Source organism: Pocillopora damicornis, chromosome 3 (genome assembly GCF_964200805.1).
Source record: "Pocillopora damicornis chromosome 3, jaPocDami1.2, whole genome shotgun sequence".
Taxonomy (NCBI): domain Eukaryota; kingdom Metazoa; phylum Cnidaria; class Anthozoa; order Scleractinia; family Pocilloporidae; genus Pocillopora; species Pocillopora damicornis.
Window position 1 is genome coordinate 13,594,495 of NC_142672.1, and position 23,560 is coordinate 13,618,054.

General features: G+C 38.7%; 2 protein-coding genes across 5 annotated transcripts; one reads left to right on the top strand and one right to left on the bottom strand.

The window, feature by feature from the left end:
- The first annotated feature begins 1,231 nt into the window (after positions 1-1,231).
- On the top strand, positions 1,232-12,430 carry LOC113674310 (uncharacterized). 4 transcript variants are annotated; one of them, XM_089200580.1, is made up of 14 exons: positions 1,232-1,324; positions 1,408-2,508; positions 2,649-3,021; positions 3,414-3,498; positions 3,753-3,900; positions 4,751-4,888; positions 5,255-5,408; positions 6,221-6,335; positions 7,261-7,499; positions 7,947-8,144; positions 9,375-9,467; positions 10,010-10,055; positions 10,443-10,472; positions 11,379-12,430. In XM_089200580.1, exons 1-11 carry the CDS (start codon positions 1,242-1,244, stop codon positions 9,396-9,398), a joined length of 2,658 nt encoding a protein of 885 aa, XP_089056706.1. In that variant the 5' UTR covers positions 1,232-1,241; the 3' UTR covers positions 9,399-9,467; positions 10,010-10,055; positions 10,443-10,472; positions 11,379-12,430. The 4 variants fall into 4 exon arrangements, with proteins under 4 accessions (XP_089056706.1, XP_027046595.2, XP_089056705.1 ...); XM_027190794.2 differs by having other exon boundaries at positions 9,375-10,055; XM_089200579.1 differs by having other exon boundaries at positions 9,375-10,055; positions 10,443-12,430.
- LOC113674227 (DBH-like monooxygenase protein 1) lies at positions 12,197-23,400 on the bottom strand. The gene is made up of 14 exons (XM_089200581.1): positions 22,718-23,400; positions 19,530-19,676; positions 18,821-18,991; positions 18,520-18,603; positions 17,779-17,967; positions 16,713-16,815; positions 16,451-16,617; positions 15,771-15,843; positions 15,482-15,567; positions 15,297-15,335; positions 14,741-14,794; positions 13,962-14,086; positions 13,024-13,147; positions 12,197-12,795 (listed from the first exon to the last, which is right to left on the bottom strand). The coding sequence occupies exons 1-14, from the start codon at positions 23,021-23,023 to the stop codon at positions 12,634-12,636; spliced, it is 1,830 nt and encodes a 609-aa protein (XP_089056707.1). The 5' UTR covers positions 23,024-23,400; the 3' UTR covers positions 12,197-12,633.
- Positions 23,401-23,560: the final 160 nt, after the last annotated feature.

The window sequence follows — 23,560 nt, forward strand, 5'->3', positions numbered from 1 at the left end:
CCTAGGGCAATCAAATGAGATAGGAGGTTCATCTTCAACTTTTTTGCAATTACAAGCACATTTGTCGTAAACGCTTATGCAAACGCCCAAATTTTATACTACAAACATTGAAAAGACTATCATGTGGGGTTACGATTTTGGTGAAACTTAATAAGTTTCCCACGCGACCCCGAGCCACCCCCCCCCACTTCGTACTCGAAGAAGCGCCCCCTCCCCCCTCCCCCGTCTCATCATGAATTTGCGCAAATATTTGAGGTTGAGAACGTCTTTATTTTACTCTCTTTTTTTCGATGGTGAGAAGTATGAATTAAGGTAAAAGAAATGTACAACTGTGGTCTCACATAACAATCAACTCAATTACTTAAGGACTTTTTTTAGTATTCCTATTACGGTTTTCTCATTGCGCGATTCACTGAGGAACAACTCAGTCTGTAGTCGAACTTAGTATGAACTGCTAAAACTTCTAAGAACTTCTAAAAAGTTCATGGAAGAAAGCTCATTACAAATCGCTGAACAGTCATTATTTAAAGGTTTCTTTTTCACCTCCGAGTGGACTGAAATAAAATATTATACCAGACAACTTTAAGAACATGTTAAGAACGTTTGAGGCTAAAGTCGCAAAAAAGAAAAAATACAAGAACTTTCAGTCACTACCCCAAAATTAGATGTTCTTGTAAAAAACATAAATAAATAGATAAAAAGAGTGCGTACCGGCGTCTGCTCTGAGAAATCACTTATGGGGCTCCTGTCGTAAGTAAAGTTAACCCTTTTACTGGAGGTGACTAACATGTAACTTCTCCCTATAATATCCATACATCATCCAGCAAACAAGTAACGAGAATAGACCCAAACTTATAAGGTAGAAGTTGTTGTCATGATCTAACACCAATTTCTCGTAACTAGCTTGCAAATAAATGTGTAGTAGCTAGAGAGAAGAATTATAATCAGCCATTGGGAGTTGAAGAGTTGAAGAGTTAAGACTTGTTACACTCACAAGGAAGGAAGAATGTGTTTCCGTCTTTTTCTAGTTCAGTCCCTAAATCCAGTTCAGTTTGACGGGCTTTAATGAAGAGGAATATTTTTATTTTTCAGCAAAGTTCCATCTTTTGCCTTGGTGGCCTCTGTGCAACCTTACGGGAGCCCCTTACGTTTTCGTTCATCTCCCCCATAGAAATTATTGTTATCTGCAAATCGAGGCTACCGGGAAAACGCATGGCGAACATAGTGCTGAGATAATCAATATGGCGGCCGAGATTTTCGGAGTCAGGGAAGACAGAAAGCGAGAGTCGAGGAAGGAGGAAGAAGACGATGAATCGTCAGATAGGTATACCCAATGATAAAATGAATAATTTTCGAATTATTTTGAGTTCTTTTCAGTAATTTCTCTCCTTCTTACAACTTGTGCAGTGATTCAGAAGAAGGAACCCGTGTTGTGAAGGACGAAAAGACAACATCTGAGCGTAAGCATGATCACAAGAAAAAGAAGAAAAAGCATAAACACAAACACAAGAGTCATAAGCACAAGCATAAACACCACAAGAGAAGAGACAAGGATCACGCTCCTGAAAACGGCGAACCTGCCGAGAAAAAGTCTAAAATTGCAGACGAACTTTTGGAACTCGAGAAAAGGAAAGCGTTTTTACAGGAACAGCTGGCAGAAGCTTCTCGAATTAATGAGAAACAATCAGCAGGAAATCATAGAATTCCGGTGACTAAGACAGATGATGAAGTTAAAGACAAGCATAGAGATAGACAAAACCGGGAGGATCATGAACTTGACAGAAAGCATAAGGTGATTGAAGCGAGAGACTTTGATGGCCAAGAAAAACAAAAGGGAAGACGGAAAAGCCCAAGAAGAGAAAGTGATGGAAGAGAGGATGGCAAGGAAAATAGTAAGCCAAGCACTGATTTTGTCAGAGATGAAAAATTGAACAATCACTCACACAGTCACAGTTCTAGAAGACATAGTGGTTCTTATGATAGCAAAACGGAATCAAAAGCCAGGCATGATTCAAGTGTAAAAAGTAATGATGCTGAAAAGGAAAAATCTGCTGCTCCAAGGAGAGATTCAACAAAAACTGATGCAAGCAGAAAAGACAGTGAAACAAAATCAGGATCACTCAGACATCATTCAAAATCTAGATCACCAAAAAGAAGTTCTGTGTCTGACAAGGAACAAAAATCAAGAGAGAGACCAAGAAAGTCAGGTAGTAGGTCCCCAAGGAGAACTTTATCCAAGGAAAGGAAAAGTAAACAGGATTTAAGCAGAAGAAGTAGCAGATCTCCTAGACGACAGAGAAGGTCATCCTCTAGATCACAAAGACACAGCAAGTCACCAAAGAGAAGAAGCAGATCTCCAAGACGTCGCAGTCGCTCACCAAGGAGGAGGAGTAAATCTTCTGGACGGCGCAGCAGGTCCCGGTCACCTCGGCGCAAAAGACGTGACAATGATAAATTCAAGGGAAGTTACTCTGAGGGGCAAGGTCATAAGGGGGATTCAGATCCAGAGTAAGTGTTATTTTCTTTTTGTTAGTCACAGGAATTAAAAAATTTTGAACCAGATTTTTGTGATGGTTTTTCAAACACTAATAAGATTGAAAAGAAGTTCCCTCTGCACTTAAATTCAAATTTCCTATTATAAATTATAGTGTTGACCTCTACAACTTTGAGATGGACGACAAGGAAGAAGATGAAGATGCAATTATTGAGAAAAGAAGGCTGCAGAGATTAGCCATCTTGAAAAAGTACCAAGGCAGTGGCATTTCATCAAATGCTCCGTCCACTGCCAACTCAGTTGTGTCTCAGTCTCCACCTGGAGAGAGATCAGACAGTGAAGACAGTGACACTGTAGAAAAACAAGCCACTGAAGATTTAGAACAGGAAATAGCATTGGCAAGTAGCAAAACAGAGAAGGAGCTGAGAGATGTAAAGGACAACATGGAGACAAAAGAAGAAAGTGAAACAAAATCTGCTGTGGGGGACATGTTTGCTGATGATGATATGTTCTCTGATAATTACAGTGTAAGTTTACCTCAGGAAAAATCTAACCCTGTAACTCCAAACCAGAAGTGATTTGCATGAATTTTTACCACATTATCCCACAGACCAGTAAATAGAATAGACAAAACTATTACCTGCACAAGAAAGAAGTCCTGTAGTTTCAGCTTAAAATAAACATTATTAAGGAGTGATACCAACTCATTTTTTATATCAAGAACACCATTGCAAGATTGGATTAACCATTATGTGTCAAAAATTAACTTTTTTTTCAACAATTTAAAGGTTAAACAATTGCAACAATAATCTCTTGATGCTTAAATTTGTCACTAGCACAACAGTTTGGTCAAATTTAAGTATGCAATTAGTGATCTGATTCTTAACCAATTACACTGTGACTTTTGTTATAATTTCAGAGTCCTGCAAGGACTTTAAAGCTTGAGGCAGGAAAGGAAAATCCTAACCTCACAGACAACTGGGATGATGCTGAGGGATATTACAGTAAGATTACTTGTGGTTCTGATATCAGTTAGATGTGCAAAAAACCATTTGTGAATTGGTTACTCTTGTTTTCTGCTTGCTTGTTTGCTTGATTTTGCTTCAAGTTCATTTTTTTCCTTCTGATGGGGTCTAATGTGGTCAAATTTTAGATGATGCACAATGGGTATCTCTTAAATGCAGAGTGCTATGCTATTACATGGAAGACATGTTTATGTATACATCAAATCTTGATAGTGTTGATTTTTGCTCTTCAGGAATTCGTATCAGTGAAATTCTTGACAAGCGCTACTGTGTTTATGGTTACACTGGAGCAGGGGTGTTTGGAAATGTTGTACGTGCAAGAGATCAAGCAAGAGGAAACCAAGAAGTGGCAGTGAAAATAGCCAGGAATAATGAGATGATGTAAGTAATAAGATAGCTTTGCACTCAGTGATGCTCTCAAAGTGCATTACTGCACTGTATTATAGTGGGTGTTTACAGTGTATATGTACCTAACTTTTGCCAGGAGACTGATTTCCTGTTGCCACTCAAACATACATTGCTCACCTGTACCACCTCCAGTGATTATTGGCATTGCAAATCATCAGAACATGGACAATAACTGTCAGTGCTCAAAGCTTAATTTTTTTCAGTTTCACCTTTTGGCAACCTGAAATTATTAACTGGTTGCCAGAGATGAAATATTGGCTGCTACAGTGTGGGGAAAAAAACAAAATAAACAAAACAAAACAATTTACTATGCACATGTATTAAGAGTGAGCAGCATGGCTCCACCATTTTTCTTATTAATATAATAAGAATAAAAAGTATTATTATAATATTTATTTCTATAATTATTAAATTACATATTATTCAAGAATTCTCTGGCCTGGGTGGCTGGTTGAAATTTTGGTACAGGTAGATTAAGTGCCTTAAATCTAAAAGTCATTAACAGTTCATTCACACCAGCAAAATATGTTTAGTTAAATCAGGTTTAACTGAATGAAAACCAGAAACAGAGGACTGGAAAACTGAATTTTCTGTATGATTCAAGTAATCATTGGCATGTATTTTCAATGTTTTACTTTGAAACAAAAAAAAAAACATTGGTTTAAACAGTGATAAAGTGTTTAACAAAATACCTTTAAAACTTGTTTAAGCTTTGGTGTGAATGGGTTATAAGACCCTATCACATGTATCTACTACTTGTAAGAGTACCGTGTACAGCCTGCTGACTTAATTTACATGTATCTCATCTCTATCTTAACCACAGGCACAAGACTGGCTTAAAGGAGCTTGAATTTCTGAAAAAGCTGAATGCAGCTGACCCAGATGACAAGTATCACTGTCTGCAATTATATCGACATTTCTTTCACAAGAATCATCTGTGTCTTGTATTTGAATCTCTGAGGTACATGTACGTTTGTTTTTAAAGTTTACCATTAAACTCAGTAGTCAGCTCTTTGGTTGGGAGGTTTATGTTGTTTATACACAATAGCTTCCTTTTGGTAGGAAGATAAATTTGCAGATTTGTTAGGGGACATTAACTGTTGAAGAGCTGAACAGTTTTTTCAAATGTGAGGCCAAAGACAATGCACAAGGACAATTATATTAGCATATTTTTACACCAAATAGAGGTTGATTTGTTTAGTATCCTTCAAATAATTTTGCAGTGTGCAGGACAGACTTTAAAAACAGCTTACTGTCAAAAACATATACTAAATAAATGTAGAGGTTGACTTTTCTGTTCTGTTGTTTTCATGTTAATTCCATTCAGTATGAACCTGAGAGAGGTTCTACGGAAATATGGTCAGAATGTGGGACTTCACTACAAAGCTGTCCGTTCATATAGTCAGCAATTATTCCTAGCCCTGAAGCTTTTAAAGAAGACAGGTATAATCCATGCAGACATTAAACCTGATAACATTCTGGTAAGTAACTGTTTTATGGCCAATGAACAGAACATAGAAAATGGCCACTCTGTGAGCTTTGGCTGAGAGGCAGGGTATGAAAAGGAAGGGTAAAAATTTTTCTCTCCTTTGAAATGCGCCTTCTTCCAATCACACTGATTTACATGCCTTGTACTTTGATAAGAAATAAGTGAATTATTTGCAAGCAAAATATCTTCATGCATTTTGTAAAATTTTGAATTTTGAGACATCCATGTACATGTACTTAAGGGAAGGCACTTATTTGGAACAGGATGCTTATAAGGGAGAGGGTGCATATTTCTTTTCCTAGAAATGACAGAATGTAAGGGGGGCACTTATTAGAACAAGGGGGTGTAATCAAGTCTCTGCAGTAACAATTATACAGTGAATATTCACTTAACAATGGTCACAGGGATGTTGAAAATCACATATCAATATCAGTATCTGGGCAACTGCCCACCTACCCCTCCCCTAACCCAACATCAACCCTAACTTGTTATCAATTGACTGCTGTTGGGTTAGGGGAGGGGTTGGTGGGCAGTTGCCCAGATACTGATATTGATCCAATATCACATTTCATCACATGGGAATAAAAGTTGAGGGACTCAGGTGAAGAGCACAATTTTTTTTGCAAGCAATTAAGGAAGATGACCACAATTGATCATAATGTGCTTGTACTCTTATAGGGTTCTAACAGTGCTGTCACCAGATCACTGAAACAGAATAGGGGTACTTATTGGTACAGGGGATGCTCTTTGGTATGAGAGTGCTTACACAGACACTGCAGTAAATTTTATTTGTTTTTCTCACAGGTGAATGAATCAAAACTGGTTGTAAAGCTCTGTGATTTTGGATCAGCTTCATTTTCCTCTGATTGTGATATAACTCCGTACCTTGTTAGTCGTTTTTATCGAGCCCCAGAGATAAGTAAGTTTTAATGAAATGAAGGAGAAATGTTTTCACCCATTTCTCCCCTGATCTGATTGCTAATTTTCACTTCTAGTTACTGTGCATTTGCATTTAAACTTCTGAACCCAGGGCCCAGTTGTTTGAAGGCCAATTAGCATTAACACAGGGTTTCAATTTTCATCCAAGTTTCTTTATTTCATTGTTCAAAAGCCTTTTGGGGAAAATTTTCCTTGTTCCTTTTAGAAAATCCAATGATTAACTTGCATGCAGGAAGATTTGAACTAAATTTTCCTTATAAAGCTTTCAGAGCTGAACACTAACCCTGGGTTATCTTAACCCAGCTTTGAACAACCTGAGCTAGGTGTTCAAGGCAGATAACACTATGCAATGGATAAATCGCTATCCAGCAGTTGAGTGTAATTAAAATGTAGCAGATAGTATTATACCCTTCAAACAAATGGGTCCTGGTGTTGTACCCATATATACAATTGGACAGGTTAGAGGGTGTACTCTTATCACTTGTTTGATTGATGAGGGGTTTTTTTTTTCATATTTGTACTTTATGTTAAATAACATACATGTATCTGATGGAAAGAACCTAGAGCAAGTTTGACAAAAATAGAGAAAAAAAAGAAAAGTGTACAATGCTGCTCTTCCTACGTAGGGTGAAGTGTATTCATAATTCTTTGAGGATTACAATTTGCACATGCTAGACTCAATATTGTTAGTCCAACCTACTTTGCGTGAGTCTAATACATAGCTGCACTTTTCTCTTCCTCATACATGTAGGCAATCCTGCAATGTTATAGGAAACATTTTTGCAATGTACCTCTTAAAATTATGCTGTGTAGACAAAAACACATGCACTTGTCAACAACTATAAAATTATTATACACAGTTTTCATTATAAAATTATAATTTTTAAATTTCCTTTCGCTCTCAGTTATAGGTGCAAAGTATGACTACAGTATAGACATGTGGTCTGTAGCAACGACATTATTTGAGCTTTACACAGGAAAGATTATGTTCCCTGGGAAGACCAACAATGAAATGCTGAAGCTTATGATGGATTACAAAGGGAAAATGCCTAACAAGATGATTAGAAAAGGATCACTCAGAGATCAACACTTTGATGAAAACTGCAACTTCCTTTATCATGAGGTGGACAAGGTCACTCAAAGGGTAAGAGTTTGAAGACACCCACATGTACATGTCACATTTATTGTTACAAGATTGTGTCAACTTCCCCTCAACAATTATTAACCAGCCAACTATTAACCAGCCGCTTTATGGTGAGAACTAAATGTACATACTTCTACTACAACATGAACTGCTTAAATTTTTAAGGGTCATATTATTTTATAGAATGTGATTAGATCAATTGTGTCCTTGGTTTTAAATCTCATTTTTCTTTGTGTTGTAAAGCATTATTAAGAAAATATCATAGCACACCCCTAGCTACATGTATTGGATTATGGGTCATTAGGAAAATAGCAACAGAAGATTATCATATACGTACATGTAATGATACATACAGTAATCATTTGACTTTTGACCATTGTAAACAACCATTTTTGATAATTGATTCTATGCAACTGTAACTTTTTTTCTGTTTGTCAAACACACTAGGAAAAGGTTACAGTGATGGGAGCCATCAACCCCAACAAAGAAGTGGTTGAGTCTCTACTGGGCTACAAAAAACTGAATGAGGAACATAAACGTAAAGTCATGCAGCTAAAGGATCTGCTCGACAAATGCCTCATGTTGGACCCAGTCAAAAGGATCTCTCTCAATCAGGCTCTCACACATCCTTTCATCACCGAAAAGGTTTGAGCCGATGAACGCTGTACATAAGACTTCATCTCTCTTTTGTTCATGAATCCATCATGTACTATTAACAATTTATGACACTTTTCAAGATGAGTTTCATTTGGTAGATATTAGTGCTTATTTAATGGCTGAGTTATTTTTCATGAGTCTTTTCTTTTATGTACATTGCTCGGACTGGATAATGATGAAAATATTGCAAGCTGTTAAACTTGTTTAAGCCATTTAGGGAATTTTAGTATATACATATTGTGACGTGGAAAAGTTCCTGCATCTTTCAGTGCTACGTGTAGTAATATCAGCTCCGATGCCTTTCTGGCTCAACGAGTTAGTGTGAATATGAGTAGAAAGAAAAGTTTACCTTCTTCACCTTTGAAGGTTCAACTTCTTCCTATTCTGAATGTTATGGGGGTTACGAGGCATTTTAGCTATGAAAAAGAATAGATTTGTCTGTCTCTATCGTAGTCCAAGGGGATTGTTGGTGTTCTTGATAAAAGTTGATTGCACTGTCTTATTGTTTGTTAATAAAACATTGTGATGTTTTAAGTTTGTTGTTACTAGAGTAATTTATTGACTTTGATAAACTGATTAAAATAAATAAAAAAGAGTGCGGAACATTGGCAGATGTTATATTGTCATGTTTCTCACAATTTTGATTTGATTAATTCAAGAGTGGGATGTTTGTTAATGTCGTTAATTGTTCACTGAATTTTAAGTTACATCTATTTGAGGCTAAGACCTTGTAAAGTCTCTGTGATAGGATGTCAGGGAACGAGTTGAGAAGAAGTGAAATACATTTATACTTAGCGCAATGTTTTTCTCTTTCCCATTTTAGAAGGAGGTGCATGGTAATCGGTTTACATGTAACCTCGATCGTAAAATTAATAATTTTGTTTTTTTCTCACGTTGCTGACGATTTTTTTGACCTTATTTGTCGCTGCTAGGTTTTGAGCACGGAAATAAGCTATAGGTTCATATCCTGCCTCCTTTCAGCCAATTAGAAGGCTGGGAATTCAATAACCGCGTTCCAATTTTTACTAGTAACTGAGAATAACATGCACATTCCATAAACATAAACATTCTGCACTCAATAGGATCTATCCTAAAAGTTCTAATGTGAATGTCAGTGTTTGATGGTGCCTATCAAGTTAACCTACTCAAAATTTGTTTCTTTAAATACATGGTGTGTATTTCATCAAAATTTATGCTGACTGTTTTATCATTTTATAGTTTTTCTTACAGGAGGTACCTTAGTGCGAGTCGGCAACCATTCCAAAGAGTAGAAATACATGTAAATTGTACTGTATTTCTCCATTACTTAGGGTAATGCAATTCTTGACAATGATTTGTGATGCTCGATCATTGAATTCTTCTATTCTGTAAACACTCTGATACTTATCAAAATACAAGTCCCAGTCTTACCTCTGTCCACCAGTTAGACTAAAGTAGGATTTTTATAGACCCATTTCAGGTCTGTGCAAGTTAATACGAGTTAAAATAGGTGAACTGTGTGAAGCGCGGGAAAACGTGAGTGATTAAGTCGCGATTGGTTTTGAATTCGAATCTGACTGGTTGAGAAAAAGGCGCGAGTTTTCGGGACTAATCGTAGAGCGACTTAAAGAAAAACTAAAGCGAACTCGGATTACTCTGACACTCAATTGAACATTGCTTTATGCTACTGAAACCGGGCTTAACTCCGGCAGTTTTGAGACAGTTGGCTGGTAGACAGCCGATTTTGACTTTTCGGTATTTTTGCTAAATTGTAACATAAATGTGCGCTATGTTATTGTACTTTCATTGCTAACGATGTCTTCTCTTACATATTGCCTTTATGCTGGTTGTGCCAATGAATCCATCCTTCGCAGTTATTTGGTGAAATGGATGAAACAGATGTTACCATCTGAATCAGAGGTATTACTGACAGATAACGCAGACAAGATTGGCAGAAGAAAACTTGTGTCTAATCAAAATTTCACGGTTCTCTCGGGTTTGCAGTAGTTGCTTTTCAGTTCTGTGAAGGCCAAGAACAGGGCTTTTTTTTCTTCTTGGAGTGTTTTTCATTATTTTTCTTAATTAGACTGCGATCCATAGTCGTGACTGTGGTACAAATATCTTAAGATGAACGGAATCTAGCACAAATCTTAAAGTAGCAACATTTTATGAGAAACAATGATGAAAATTTTAGTGTCAGGAACTTGAATTCAACTTTCTCTCAAATTTCGTAGTCCGTAATATTTTTACAGCTATTTATTTTTTGCAACTTGGTTTCCCATCAAATTTTTTTATTTTCCAATACAGGTGGTAGCGGTCAGTCTCTTGTAACCAAAGGTACTGTGGAAATTCTTTAATTGTTCACAATGATAAAATGTAGATTCGACTTTGATAACGGCGGAGATATTCGGGTACCGCCACAAGGTATCCATAGAAGCGAGACTCAGAATAGCTAGACTCCGAACAGTCCCTGTTTTTCGGCGAAGTTTGCCGCCCGAATAGAAAAAAGTCGGTGAAAAAAAAATTGTTGTTACCGCCTAAAGCGTAACAGACCTTACCGCCAAGGACTGCTCATAATCTACGGAATAGCGGAAGGTGATGAAATTGACCCATTGCTTAGTTTTAAAATGTAGAGGTATACTCCTTCAAGATAGCTGTAGTCCATTTTCACTCATTTTTCGAGGACGTTTACATTGATTCATACATCAATGTGAAATATAGGTCGAAGTAGCGGAAAATCGTTAACATTGTGGGACAACACAAAAAAGGTTTGTCCATTATCGAACTTCTCCGTCGTAAGGAGAGTAGAACGAAGCAATTGGCAGTTTAGGTCGCAGTTTTTTTATCGGTACCTGCTTCCACACTTTTCTTTGTAGATTTGGCAGGGGATTTAGCTACTGTTCGTAGTAAAGTAGGTTCGTAACGGCTGGGTGTCCTAAAAATGTGTCTCGACATGGCACACGAGGAGGCCTGGTGTTATTGTGCTGGAGTCAACTGGACCGAGTGGTCTGGTATAGAGCCCTTAACAGGGTCTCTGTATTTTGTTCTTGGCCAATCAACGTGTTACAGAAGCCGGGTTCTGCTCGGTGGGGTGTGCCTTTCTTTTTAGTTTTATGTCAATTGTTTTACTGTTCGTGTGTTAGTATCATCGATAATGAATATTACATATTTTCAGAAGAGTTTGCGAGTATTTTAGTCTCGAACCGGTTATTCTAGTCACTCACATGCGTTTTCTTTTCCTAGGTATGTTTTGACAGCTCTTCTTTAAACTGGCGTACAACCACTGTATTTGCTTTTGAGTTTTTGCAGAGACACTTACCCCCGATACCTTATTTGCGTTTTTTTCACGTTAGCAAAACAACGTTAGAGATTTCGTCAGGGAATCCTATGTAGAGCTTCGCTCTCCTAAGAAAAACCTCAGGAGAACCATAGCGAAACTCGTTGAATTACTGAATTTTACAAACGGTCAAGTGCCGCACCCTTCCGTTAAACTCTTCAGCGCCGTATCAAATTTGCCGTAGCATGAAGCATTGTCCATGAGCCAGCTTTAGTGGTACCCTTAGTAACGTGATATGCACAGCTTTCAACGTAGGAACGACTTTCATCAGATGGAATTTCTGTTTTCATTGACTTTTTGTTATCTGCATATGCTTCAATGGATTAAATCTACCGTGTTCATCAATATTTTTACCCAGCAGAGTGAAGAATTTTCCATGTGAAATTGATCGTACGATCGAATAGTCTTGGACATTGCGCGAGCTTTTAATTCTTTAACCCCTAAGAGTATCTAGCATCCAATTTCTTCCTACAGTATTAGCCTTGAATCAAACATTAAGGCCAGGAGAATAAGGGAAATGATCAACAACTGAAGTTCTTGATTGTTAAACAACCTCTCTCCTTGTCACCACTTTTGAAAATGTACCGAGGCTAGTATAGAGAATATGCATACTGATGTTAGGGTGAAAAGGGTAGGAATACGCACCTAAAGAAAATCATACGACTTGAAAGGACATTTGACTTAACAGTGTCAGAGGAAGCTACTAAAGATAGCAGATCCACAATTTAAAAAATTAAGTTTCCGCTTAAGGGATTTTTATTTAATTCAAAACTGCACAAAATTTAGTTGTCAAATTATGATAAAGCACTATGCACTTTTTTCAGTTTGATATAAATAGGCTCAAGGAATCCTAACTTCTCAAAAAGATCAAAGTGATTACAATTGTTACTACTATTTCTACTTTAGACTAGATACTATTTGCTGCTGTGATTGGTTAAATAAATTGCAATACACAAAGTCTTGTCATGCACTGTTAAATGGTATTTTGAGAAAGTTTTCCATTGGGAAAGCCTTCCGTGCCTCCTTTTTTTCTGGAAAGATATCAATTTATGTATTCAGCTCAATTTTCAGTATAAAAGTGGATTACTTGGTTAAATGGGAATTACTTTCAGTGGAAACTGAGAATACCTGTAGTTTTTCACCCCTTGCTTTGTATCGAAATCAGTACATACAAGAGAGAAGCACGGCAAAAAGAATTGTTACCAGCCCAAGGCTGCACGATGCCAGTTTGTTAGGGGAGCTTGAGGGTACATCTTGGCACACCGGCTCTGGCTTCAAAGGAGTGTCGATTTTTGGCTTGTCCACTACTTTCCAACCGAGACCCTGTGAAAAGAATGTTTGGCAAAGTCATCGCTGTTCCATTTTGCCTTTGCAAAAGAACAGGGCTGTTCCTTTTCTGTCCCCACTAAAAGTTATCACAGTGTAAGTTTTGAATGAATGCTGGTTGGTTAGATGGGTGTGGGGACCTGTGTGCTCCATTTCCCCCCCTCCCCTCCCCCCTGAATTATTCACAAGGCCATCAAATGATTAAGAAATTTAAGATATACCCACCGGCAGGTCCTTTCCGTCAGCACCACTGCAGTGAGCATTTATAGCGTTGGTGTCTCGATAACTGTCTCGCAGTCCGGGAGTCCACTTATCGTTCCACAAAGAGTTGTTTTTTGCGGGATGTTGCCTACATGGATTCATGAAAGATGAGAAACACTAACTCAGATGCGTACAGTAAATCGTTTTAACGTGGGACTTAAAGTCGATCATGTGCGATCGTCCGGATGAGGGGTATTCCCGAAAGGGACTTTGCCGTTCTGAGAGCGACTTTCGCCTGTTTCGTGTTTGGACTGAGGGCCTATTTCCCAAACAGCGGTGGGAACACAGCGGTCAAACGAAAGCTATACATATGGGCACCGCCTATTTTTTGCCAGGCTCGCGTTAGTTTCCAACGCAAAACTTTAAAGGAAATTATGAAAAGAGAACGCTGACACATAAAATCTATGAAGATAAATTGAACTATTAATGGATAAATATTAAAACAAGAGTGAGGAAAGGAAAACTTCCCGAGGTCAAAGGGTAAGGATAAGGGTATCCTATTGATTAAATAATTAGTTTCGAACTTAAACAAACAAAAAGTCTACACGCTTTCAAAACACCGCGACTAACTAGTTTGTGAGGTTGTTTACCATGAAAGCGGTACGTCAGACCGCCTCCCTAGATTTAATGTGTTTCAATCTTCGCACACGCGCAGACGTTTTACCACTTAATTGTTATCAAGCTAAGTAATCACATGACCAACTTCTTGTTTGTCGTTTGTAACAGGTCTCGTTCGTGAAAACTGATTGGTCAATTTTACCGTGAGGACGTTGGTTGTCAGACTCGACGGGAGCAACGAACCTCTGATAAGCACCATTACAATGGAACACTCGACACCAGTTTCTCATGATTCGATAGTATTAGCTCGGCGCTAATGACGATGTTGAAAAGACGATGCTTACGAGTAGTGTGATTGATACCAATTTTTCACAGCTGGACATTGGCACGATAAGCAGTTAGACAAATTAATTTTAGGATAGTAGTAATGAAAGGATAGGCACATCTCTTCGCTCGTTCCCAGACCGCCCTGGAAAAAAACAAAACAAGCAAATATTAAAAAAATGTTTGGCGCGAGAGAGGCACAACGTTTGAATAGCTGCCGAGCAAGATCATTATTCAGTATGATGAAGAAAGTACGATGAAGCTTGGCACGGCAGAAGCACAACATCTGAACTGCATAAATTTCCTCGGTAAATTGCGCGTGAATAACTGTGGGAAAGCCATCCTTGATATAACCAACAGCGTAGACATTTTTTATTTGGGCGGTAAGGGAATATTGGAGATCAACGTGGATGCATTTCTTCATTTCTTCACGGACTTGAGTGTCTTATTTGACACCGTCCATTGGTAATTTTCCGGGAGCTTAGTGAGCGGACTGTGCTGACTATTCACGGAGTGCACTCTACTCATGATTCACAGATCGGTTTTCAAGTGAATCGCGATAAGCGAAAAACACAAATGGCGGAACAAGGGGTCACGGAAATAACTTTAGCCCCTTCCTTCCCTATCTTTTACTTCTCCAGTGATAAGAAATTATTTCACTCGTGCGCTTAGGAATCACGGCTATCTGTCAAGAAACAAAAGCTTTGATCCTTCTCAATGAGACTTAGCTCTGGTAACAGATTGTTCGTTCTCAAACTGGAGCTTACAAGTTATAAAGAAGTTAAAATAAGAGACGCACGGATTTTGGATGGTCCTTTGTATGATATTTGCACCCAGTTATCAACGTGTCTCCCTGAAAAAAATAATAAAAATAAAAGAAAGAAAAGGAAACGTGAGTAATTTATAAGAGACGATAAGGAAGGAATGTAAGATCAGAACTGTAATTATCAGTCTTCTGAACATCAGCAGAAAGAACAATCGATCTCACGATCGTGGGCGAACAAATGACTAAAAGTTATCATCTTCATTTACATCATCAACAAACGAGAAAAGTGTACACTTCATCATAGCACACCACTGTAGGAACCTTTCCGAGGAAAATGTAAACACTCTGGTCATAAGTTGTGGGGACCTTCAGATTTCCACGTTAAAAGTGCGTTTTCCAGAAAATCCTAACCGGCTCTTGGAGGAGGCATCATTGTAAGGGCCCGAATACCGTAGATGTGGTCGCCAAAATGTCAGCGGATTCAGTAGTATCGGTGTGCAAGCATTTAAAGGTCTCCACAGCAGGGTTTGGGTAAGAACACAGTTACACACACACAATATCGATTGCACTGATCAAAATTCTTTCTTACCGGCATGACTGTGGTTTCCTCAGCTGGAATTTGGAACTCCTACAGTCATCAAGAGAAACAATTGGGAGAAACAAGGACATTAATGAAACACTGAATTGACAAGAAATTTATGTGAATGAAACGATTGTCGAATTGTCAAAGTCTAGTTGCGAGTTTTTTCCCCTAGTTAATCATAACAAACTCACTTGAAAGTTGAAGTCATAGTTATCGTCTCTGATAATCTCTGGAAGTTCGACACCATCCCTGACATGCTTAGTGTACGCTGCATGACCTACAAGAGGGAAGCGGGAATGAGACGCTGAGGGTGTGATCTTCGTTTATTTATACCTGGCCTTGTTATGAATATGTACAGTGATTCAGTGCAATGTGAGGCAAACAGAGTCATTTCAGTTTCTAGTGACTATTTTTCAGCTTTCAAGCAACATGATATCATATGGGAAAAAAGAATGTGCTGGCTTAGTAGCTGATACTTACCAGCCAAATGCGTGTGGAGAGCAGAGGCAAATATTTTGATTCCTCCGCCGGATAAAGAGGATCCTTTCATACCCTGAGAAATAATATTTTATCATCTCTTTATTACGTCTTCATACGCAACTCTAAGGCCTCACAGATTTGCGTAGATGGAAGGTTGAAGTGGGAGAGGGGAGGGTGGTGGCGGAAGTTAACAAAAAAAAAAAAGAGTGGGGAAACCAATAAATGAAGCAAATCGTATTTTGTAGTACAAGGTAATTTGGTATTATCAACTGAGCTGATAACGTAAATTGGCCACCGCAAGGAGTTTCAAAGTTGACGTTTCGAGCGTTAGCCTTTCGCCGCTATCTCTAGCAAAGGGCTAACACTCGAAACGTCAGCTTTGAAACTCTTTACGGTAGCCAATTTACGTTATCAATTCAGTCGATAATACCAAATTACCATGTTATACTCTCCACCGACGCTGCGCTACAGTTTCTTTACAAACTTACTCCCTTTATTCATATTTTGTAGTAGCAGGAATAGTAACCTGAAAAATTATGCTCTGTTCGTGGATTTCTCTTGCCAAACAGTCCAGGAAGTTCAAGAAAGGCCTGTCGTACCAGTGTCAGACTCGCTGCCTTTCTGGACACAGCTTCAGGGGCGCATGCAGCACTGAACAGTTTTTCTTCATTTTTACTAACCTCTTTTGTACAATCTTCAACACAATAGCCTTGTGTTTCCCAACTTTCTTGATGAGGCGGAATGATCATATTTTTAGACACAAGCCATCCAACGGTCAAAATACCAGCTTGGTACTCTCTAAGTTGACTTGTGTAATGAAAGCGCAAACCAGAACTGTCTAAAATGCCTGCAACGAAAAGGTAACGGCAGTGAGTTAAAGGCATTGAAAGGAAACAAACAGATACAAATAAAAAACTTTTTTTTTTTCATTTCACAGATTACCTGTTTTTTGTAAAGGATTATCGTAATGCATTTCCATGACTACGATCTTTGGACTGTCATTTATTCCAATGGAAAGTCCCACGTGTTCAGGAAAATAAAAGGTCTGTGGATTCAGTTATCATCACATTTGTTAGTCACAAAGGAAGACATGTAACAAATGGTGCTTGCGATGATGGAGCCGTTTCATAACCCTTTAACCCCTAGGAGTGATTAGCAACTATTTTCTCCTATCAGTATCACCCCTAAAGCAAACATTGAGGTCATGAGAATAAAGGAAATGATCACCAACTAAAGAAGCTCTTGATTGTTAAACAAATTCTCTTTGTGAATACCATAGAAAATGCATAGAGAGCAGTGTGGAGAAAATGCATACTGATGTTAGGGTGTAAAGGATTAATTGAGCTGTAGGGATTGTCTTAGTTTTAATATATTTTGCTCTCTGTTCGGTTTAAGAAAACAAACAAACAAACCACACCAAAACAAAAAACAAAACAAAAACAAAAACGAAAAAAAAAACGTAATGTATTCTTAACCATGGTGGTGCAAAACCGCAACTTATCCCAATTTGGTCCGTCGCGTTTTCCCGCGCCCAAATAGTTTTCCGCGTTTTATACTAGATTCTCGTTAGCTCCTTGAATAATTTCCCTTAACCCTTCAAATCCCACTAGAGACCAAGACAAAACTTCTCTTTATGTTATCAGTAAAATATCAAGCAGACAAGTAATAAGAATAAAGAGAAATATCAATTGGAGGATTATTGGTTGATCCAATTCCAAATTCTCCAAACTCACATCATATGAATTGTATCACAGACAGTAAGGAGAATTACTAATGAGATCTTGGGAGTTGAAGGTTAATTGTTCCGATTGGCCGCTGAGGTTACTTGTTTGAAATATACCCTCACGCAAGAAGTAATGAGAAAATTTTCCGGCAGCCCCACACCCCTAATAAGAAGTACCCTCGATTCAAAATTTTAGGACTTTCCTCATACTTATCTAACATCTTCTAACATGGGTTATTGAGTTGGAAACTCTATAGCTTAAATGTTTTGTAAGGAGACACAAACCTCGCCTCCAATCGCCCAGGCGGCAATGGTGGAAGGTCCAGTACAACTTTTCACAGCAGGCGGCATGTCAGGGGAATCACCCACTCCTTCATAGCTGAGATTGCTCGAAGGGAAATTGTTGTGATCACACTGGTAAAGTAATATATGGTGAACAATTCCTTCATTACCTTCTTGGATAACAGGTTCGATCTGAGAAGGAAATCGGAGAGAAACAACTTAAACTTCAAACTTGACCAGCCCCGTTTGATCAATGACAATGAAGATTATTCGCTTTTCCTTCTGACAATGGTTCCAAAAACAATTTGCATGCCCAGTAGAATTTATTTTGTTAAGTCTAAGTATTAATGAAAAGTGTTGGTGACCAACCCTCTCTGGAGCGTTAATCGTGGAACTTTCCACAAGCAATTTCTTCTCCACGTCCCTCCTAAATTTGAAGGGAAAATCAAGATTCCTAAACCTAATTGGTTCCAATAACTCACATAGACCGTATTTTCATCGACATTGTTCATCGACATTGTTTATAAACATTGTTTCTAGACATTGTTCCCAGGTTCTGGGAACGAAGTCATGTTTTCCTTAGCTATTTCAAAGCCTTTTCAACAGTCTTAAAATATATGCGTAGAGACAATCAAACAGTATAACTGCTTAGGTTTACAACTACTTATCAAGTTGTAGACAAGTGATAACGACTTTGCAAAGTGAAAAAAGAAAAAAATAAAAGGTAAAGGAGAATAACTTTACCCTAATAATGTCCCGTCTCTCAGGTAGAGTTGGAAACTGGAACACGCGGTAATAGTACGTTGTACGTTTAGGTGGCAATTGTGTCTGTAAGATAATAAAATAAGGATGAATGATAGCAAATAAAGGGGAAAAAAAAAACGGTCACGACATTGTCATTCGCGTTTTCCCCCTCTGCAGGTAATTTGCTTGTTTTAACTTTGCGATATCTCGCTTGTTTTATGACTAGCCGTTTTGATTATTTTGGTTCGGTTTCACCAGGCTTTCAATAACTTCTCGACACTCTGGTCACAGCAACTGTTACCTTGTTCATAAGGAAGGCGAACGTCTTGGCATCAGCCGGAAGCTTGGGCACGTCTTTAATAGCGTTGAGTAAAAACACACTTCTTGCTCCTCTTATGGTGTGCATTGGAATATTATCTTCAGATTCTGGATCTTTTGGGTGCATAGCGTAGATGACTTTAGTTGTGCCTTCCTGCAATAGAATACAAAGACTTTATCTTCTGTTCCAAAGAATAAATAAACTGTTCTCTACATCTTTAGTGCAATTAGTCTAAAAACGGAGTCAAAATAAAGTACCTCAGTATCGAGTTTTCAAAATTACGGTTTGACTAAAAATTACAACTGGGTTACGAATATGCGGTGGGCTAAAATATTGCGTGGGGCCTTGCGTAGAATCGATGAAGGTAGCATCTCTTCTTTTCTATTGAAAAGTTTCCCTTAAAAAAGGTTTTTACTCGAGCGAGGAGACTTCCAATAAACAGCAGTAAGCAAAAAGTCTGTTTGTCCTTTCAGAGCATTTCTAAGCTGAAGTTTACCTGTCAGCCTAACTATTGTTTGCTTCGCCCAGTCTTCTTTCCTCGCGTCAAGATTGTTTGAGTAAGGACATATTTTCCTTTTTTTACAGGAGCAAATAGACAACGACCTCACGATCCAAACACATGCCCAAAATTTTTATGAACTGAAAATACTTTATCTGCCTTTATTCATTACATGGAAAGTTAAAAGTTAACCTTGATTGAATTGTCATCCGTATCGCAAGTTTCAAACTTCCGTTTAAACTTCATAACGGTCTTGCCACTTTCCTCTTGTAGGGCGATCAGGACATAATCCTGCTGAGAGTCGATCTTTGGTGTGGAGTGTCCGGTTGCATGACGATCCTGAAAACGAGTGGATCTTAAAGTTATTTGTGGGGAAAACGATTCCCTTTAACTTTAATAACAGAGGGAGGTCACTCCCCTCCCCACCCTCCAGAGACAGAAATTTCATGCACGTGCAGGTCAACAATAACCAACCAATCAAAGCAGAGAATCAAGTTTCAGAAGGTGCCAGTCGACCTCATCGCCTCAAGACCTGAGGTTGTAAGAAAACAACCTGAGAACTTTCACTACCCCCCCCCCCCCGATAGAGAAGATCACTGAGGCGTGCAGCATGAGTCAGCTAAAACACAGCTGATGTTGCAAAAAAAAATTTGTCTACGTGTGTTCACTTGGCCTTTCACGAGGCAAACAAAGCCATTGAAGCAAAGCGATGGGCAAAACCAAAGACAGCGCCAATTTATCAGTCGTCATATCTGCTGAAACAGTTTGTTAAAGCTTCACACTCCAAGACAGTTTAATTCAAAAGACTTCGAGACTGAGGTTAACGATTCCAAAGAGGGGATTTTGATATACGTGTACATTGTTTGCCCCGCAGAGCTACTTAACATACTTAATCACTAAAGTAGATGGTTTGAACCCAGGAGTATCAGTAGTTCGTGTAGTGTGATCGTCCGGGTGAGTGTAGTTCTGAAAAGAACTGTTGTTGGTGACTGACGTTTCGACTATCTGTGCGGTAGTCATCTTCAGAGTCAAGTGAGGAGTAGTTGTCAGTCGATGATGTTATAAAGTCTGGTCTGTTGAACGTGATTGGTCTGTTTAGCCGTGATGTGATTGATTGTCGGTTTGTTCACGTCGTTAATGAGTCGTTTGTAAGGTGCTGGTAATTGTTGACATCTGTTGAGAGGCGTCTGTTCTAAGTTAGTGAACCAGCTTTCCAGAGTCAGTCGTTGAAAATAGTTTGTACTGTAGGTTAAGCATTTAGCAGAGTCCCAGTCGATTCTGTGATTAGTTTGTCGGTGATGTTCAGAAATGTGATTGTTTACATCGCCATTTCTAGTTGCTCGTTTGTGTTCAGTTAGTCGCGTGTTAAGGTTTCTACCAGTCTCACCAATGTAGGAGGCCTGGCAGTCGGAGCATTCGATCTTATAAATCGCTCCCTGTCTGTTGTTGGGTTCGTCTTCGTCTTTAACGTTGGTCAGCAAATGTCGTAAAGTAGTAATAGGCCTGTGAGCTACGCGAATGTTGTAAGGTTGTAGGATCCGCACGATAGCCTCAGAAGTGCCTTTGATGTAGGGTATAGCAGCTGTAGTCGTGATAGATGTGGAGTCCCTGTTAGTTTCTGTAGTGTCGGTCACCCTGTGAGTGTTTCGTCTAATGACGTCAGTGTTGTAGTTGTTTTTGTCAAAAACACGGTCAAGGTACTTGTTTTCGTGTAGGTCCATAATGTCTTCTGTCGGTAATGGTAGTGCATCAGTAGACTGTTGGATGGCGGTTTCAGTACACTGTAGAGCCAATTGAAGTGGAATACTGGTGAACAGTGATTTCACATCAAAAGACACAAGTTTGTAGTCGTCAGGTATCTGTACGTCTTTTTTCGCTATCAAAACCGCCATCCAACAGTCTACTGATGCACTACCATTACCGACAGAAGACATTATGGGCCTACTTAACCTCTACCTTACATCGACTTACTTTCAGTACAACGGGAAACACTACAAGCAGTTGCACGGAACAGCTATGGGGTCGCCGGTCTCCGTTGTTGTCGCAGAAATTGTGATGCAAAACATCGAGGAACGCGCCCTTGCAACTTGCCGACAAACCATACCGCTTTGGTTACGCTACGTTGACGACACATTTATCGCCGTACACAAAGACGAAATTGACGCTTTTCACAATCACCTTAACGAACAAAACACCGACATTCAGTTTACCACGGAGATCGAAGAAGACGGCAAGCTTCCTTTTCTCGACTGTTTGGTAGGCCGAAACAACAACGAACTACGAACAACAATATACAGAAAACCGACGCATACCGACAGACTTCTTGACGAATCATCCTACAACCCGACTTCCCACAAAGCTACGACTATCAAGACATTGACAAGACGAGCGCAACTTGTTTGCAGCACACCGGACAGTTTATCCCTGTCACCAACAACAGTTCTTTTCAGAACTACACTCACCCGGACGATCACACTACACGAAATACTTAATCAGTATATTTGCGGCAAAATAAGCAAACAACACTTTCATAAAAAAGTTTAACACCATATTAGGTTTTTTTCCTTATTAAAGTCTGTTCTCTTCCTACTGATTTTCCTATTTCTACTTTGTGGACAGACCAATGTGTCGCCACCTCTTATACACGTAGTGCTAAAAGCCACGATTCAGAAGTTAATTTTATGAGGACGAAAATTCGCGGAAGTCAGAGGCAAAAGTGAATGTCTACATGACACTGTTGAAAACGCCTTAATTTTGGATATCAAAAAAATGCAGAATACACACTTTCAGTTGCACCAAGTATAAAATGACATCAATCGCTAAGAAGAGAGGATTAGTCGGTGATGCTGAAAATAACACAGTTCAACCTGTATTAAGCAGCAACGTATTCAGCGGTTAACCAGTATTAAGCGGTCAGTTGTCCCGGCTTGCTTATATTGTTTACCACCCTGTGGGTGACTGCTTAATATTACAAAAAAAAAAAAAAAAAAAAAAGATAAAAAGCAATCTTGGAGAATATTGCCCTTAATGATGGATCATCTGAAAAAAATGTGAAATCAATAAACTGATAAACAAAATAAATTCCTAATGAGAAATTGATCAAAAAATCTTCAAAACGAGTTTGTTTGTTACTTAGTGTTTTTCTTTCTCTTTTTCGATTGGTATACGCCTAGGCATGCAAACTACGCACAATTTTTGTTGTCACGGAATATGCATAATCATAGTTTTGAATACTAAAATAGTGCAAATGGCGCCGTCGTTCAATCATTAAGTTAACCATGTTGCGTAATCAAGCTGAATGAAACAAGAGAAGTACTGTAAAATAACTCCTGTGAGCTACAGATTTCCGTTAGCTTGTGCCCCTCCCCCACAAAGCTTACCTTGAAGTATGTTTTGCCATCCTTCACCCAGCCGATAACAATATCAGCTCCTTGCATCTTTCCCTGACCTGTGGAAATTCCAAAGCCGACCCATCCAGTTGTTTGGGCTTCCACTGTAAAAGAAATCTCTTTCTTTGCAGTGTCGACATTCCAATATAGCTTCACTTTCTGGCTCTCATCCAAAGCAGCAAAGAAGGAATGTCCTGATGTAAGATCAATGATGGACGACTTCGCTAAACATACGAAGATCACCAAACAGCAGGCCGATACCTTCGTGACCTTCTGTATCTGACAAAAAGCTGACATTGTGGCAAATTTCTGCAAATGTAGCTTCAACAAGTGCCCGCAAAATCAGACGACAAAAAATTGGTTTGAATGCTGGCCGAATATTGCTCACAGTAACACTTCCAGTGCTTAGTACCGAGAGGATTAAGAGCTCTCCGCTCTTTCTGACACTAATCTAGTGAACAAGCATTAATTAAGTGAACAATGTGACGCGTTACGTCGAGGTTATAAATACTTTCACACAACAGACGCGTCAAACAACCTTTCTATGTGAATACTGAGAAGCGTCGAAGCTATCCAAGAGTTAAAAGTCAAAAGCCGATTAGTCAACGGGATCAATTTTTTTTTTTTAAAGCACAGGATCTGCAAAGCATTGTCGTACACGAGTTACTGATTATTGATTACAACACCACAATTAATCATGTGACTTTAGGGCAAGATTTCCGCATAGCCTCATACTCATTATAATAAAAGTTTTTAGATAAAGAAAACAATGGCTAGAACAATTGCGTTTTAGACTGCAGCTTTGTTTTAGGATAGTAGGGAATTGTACGGAAA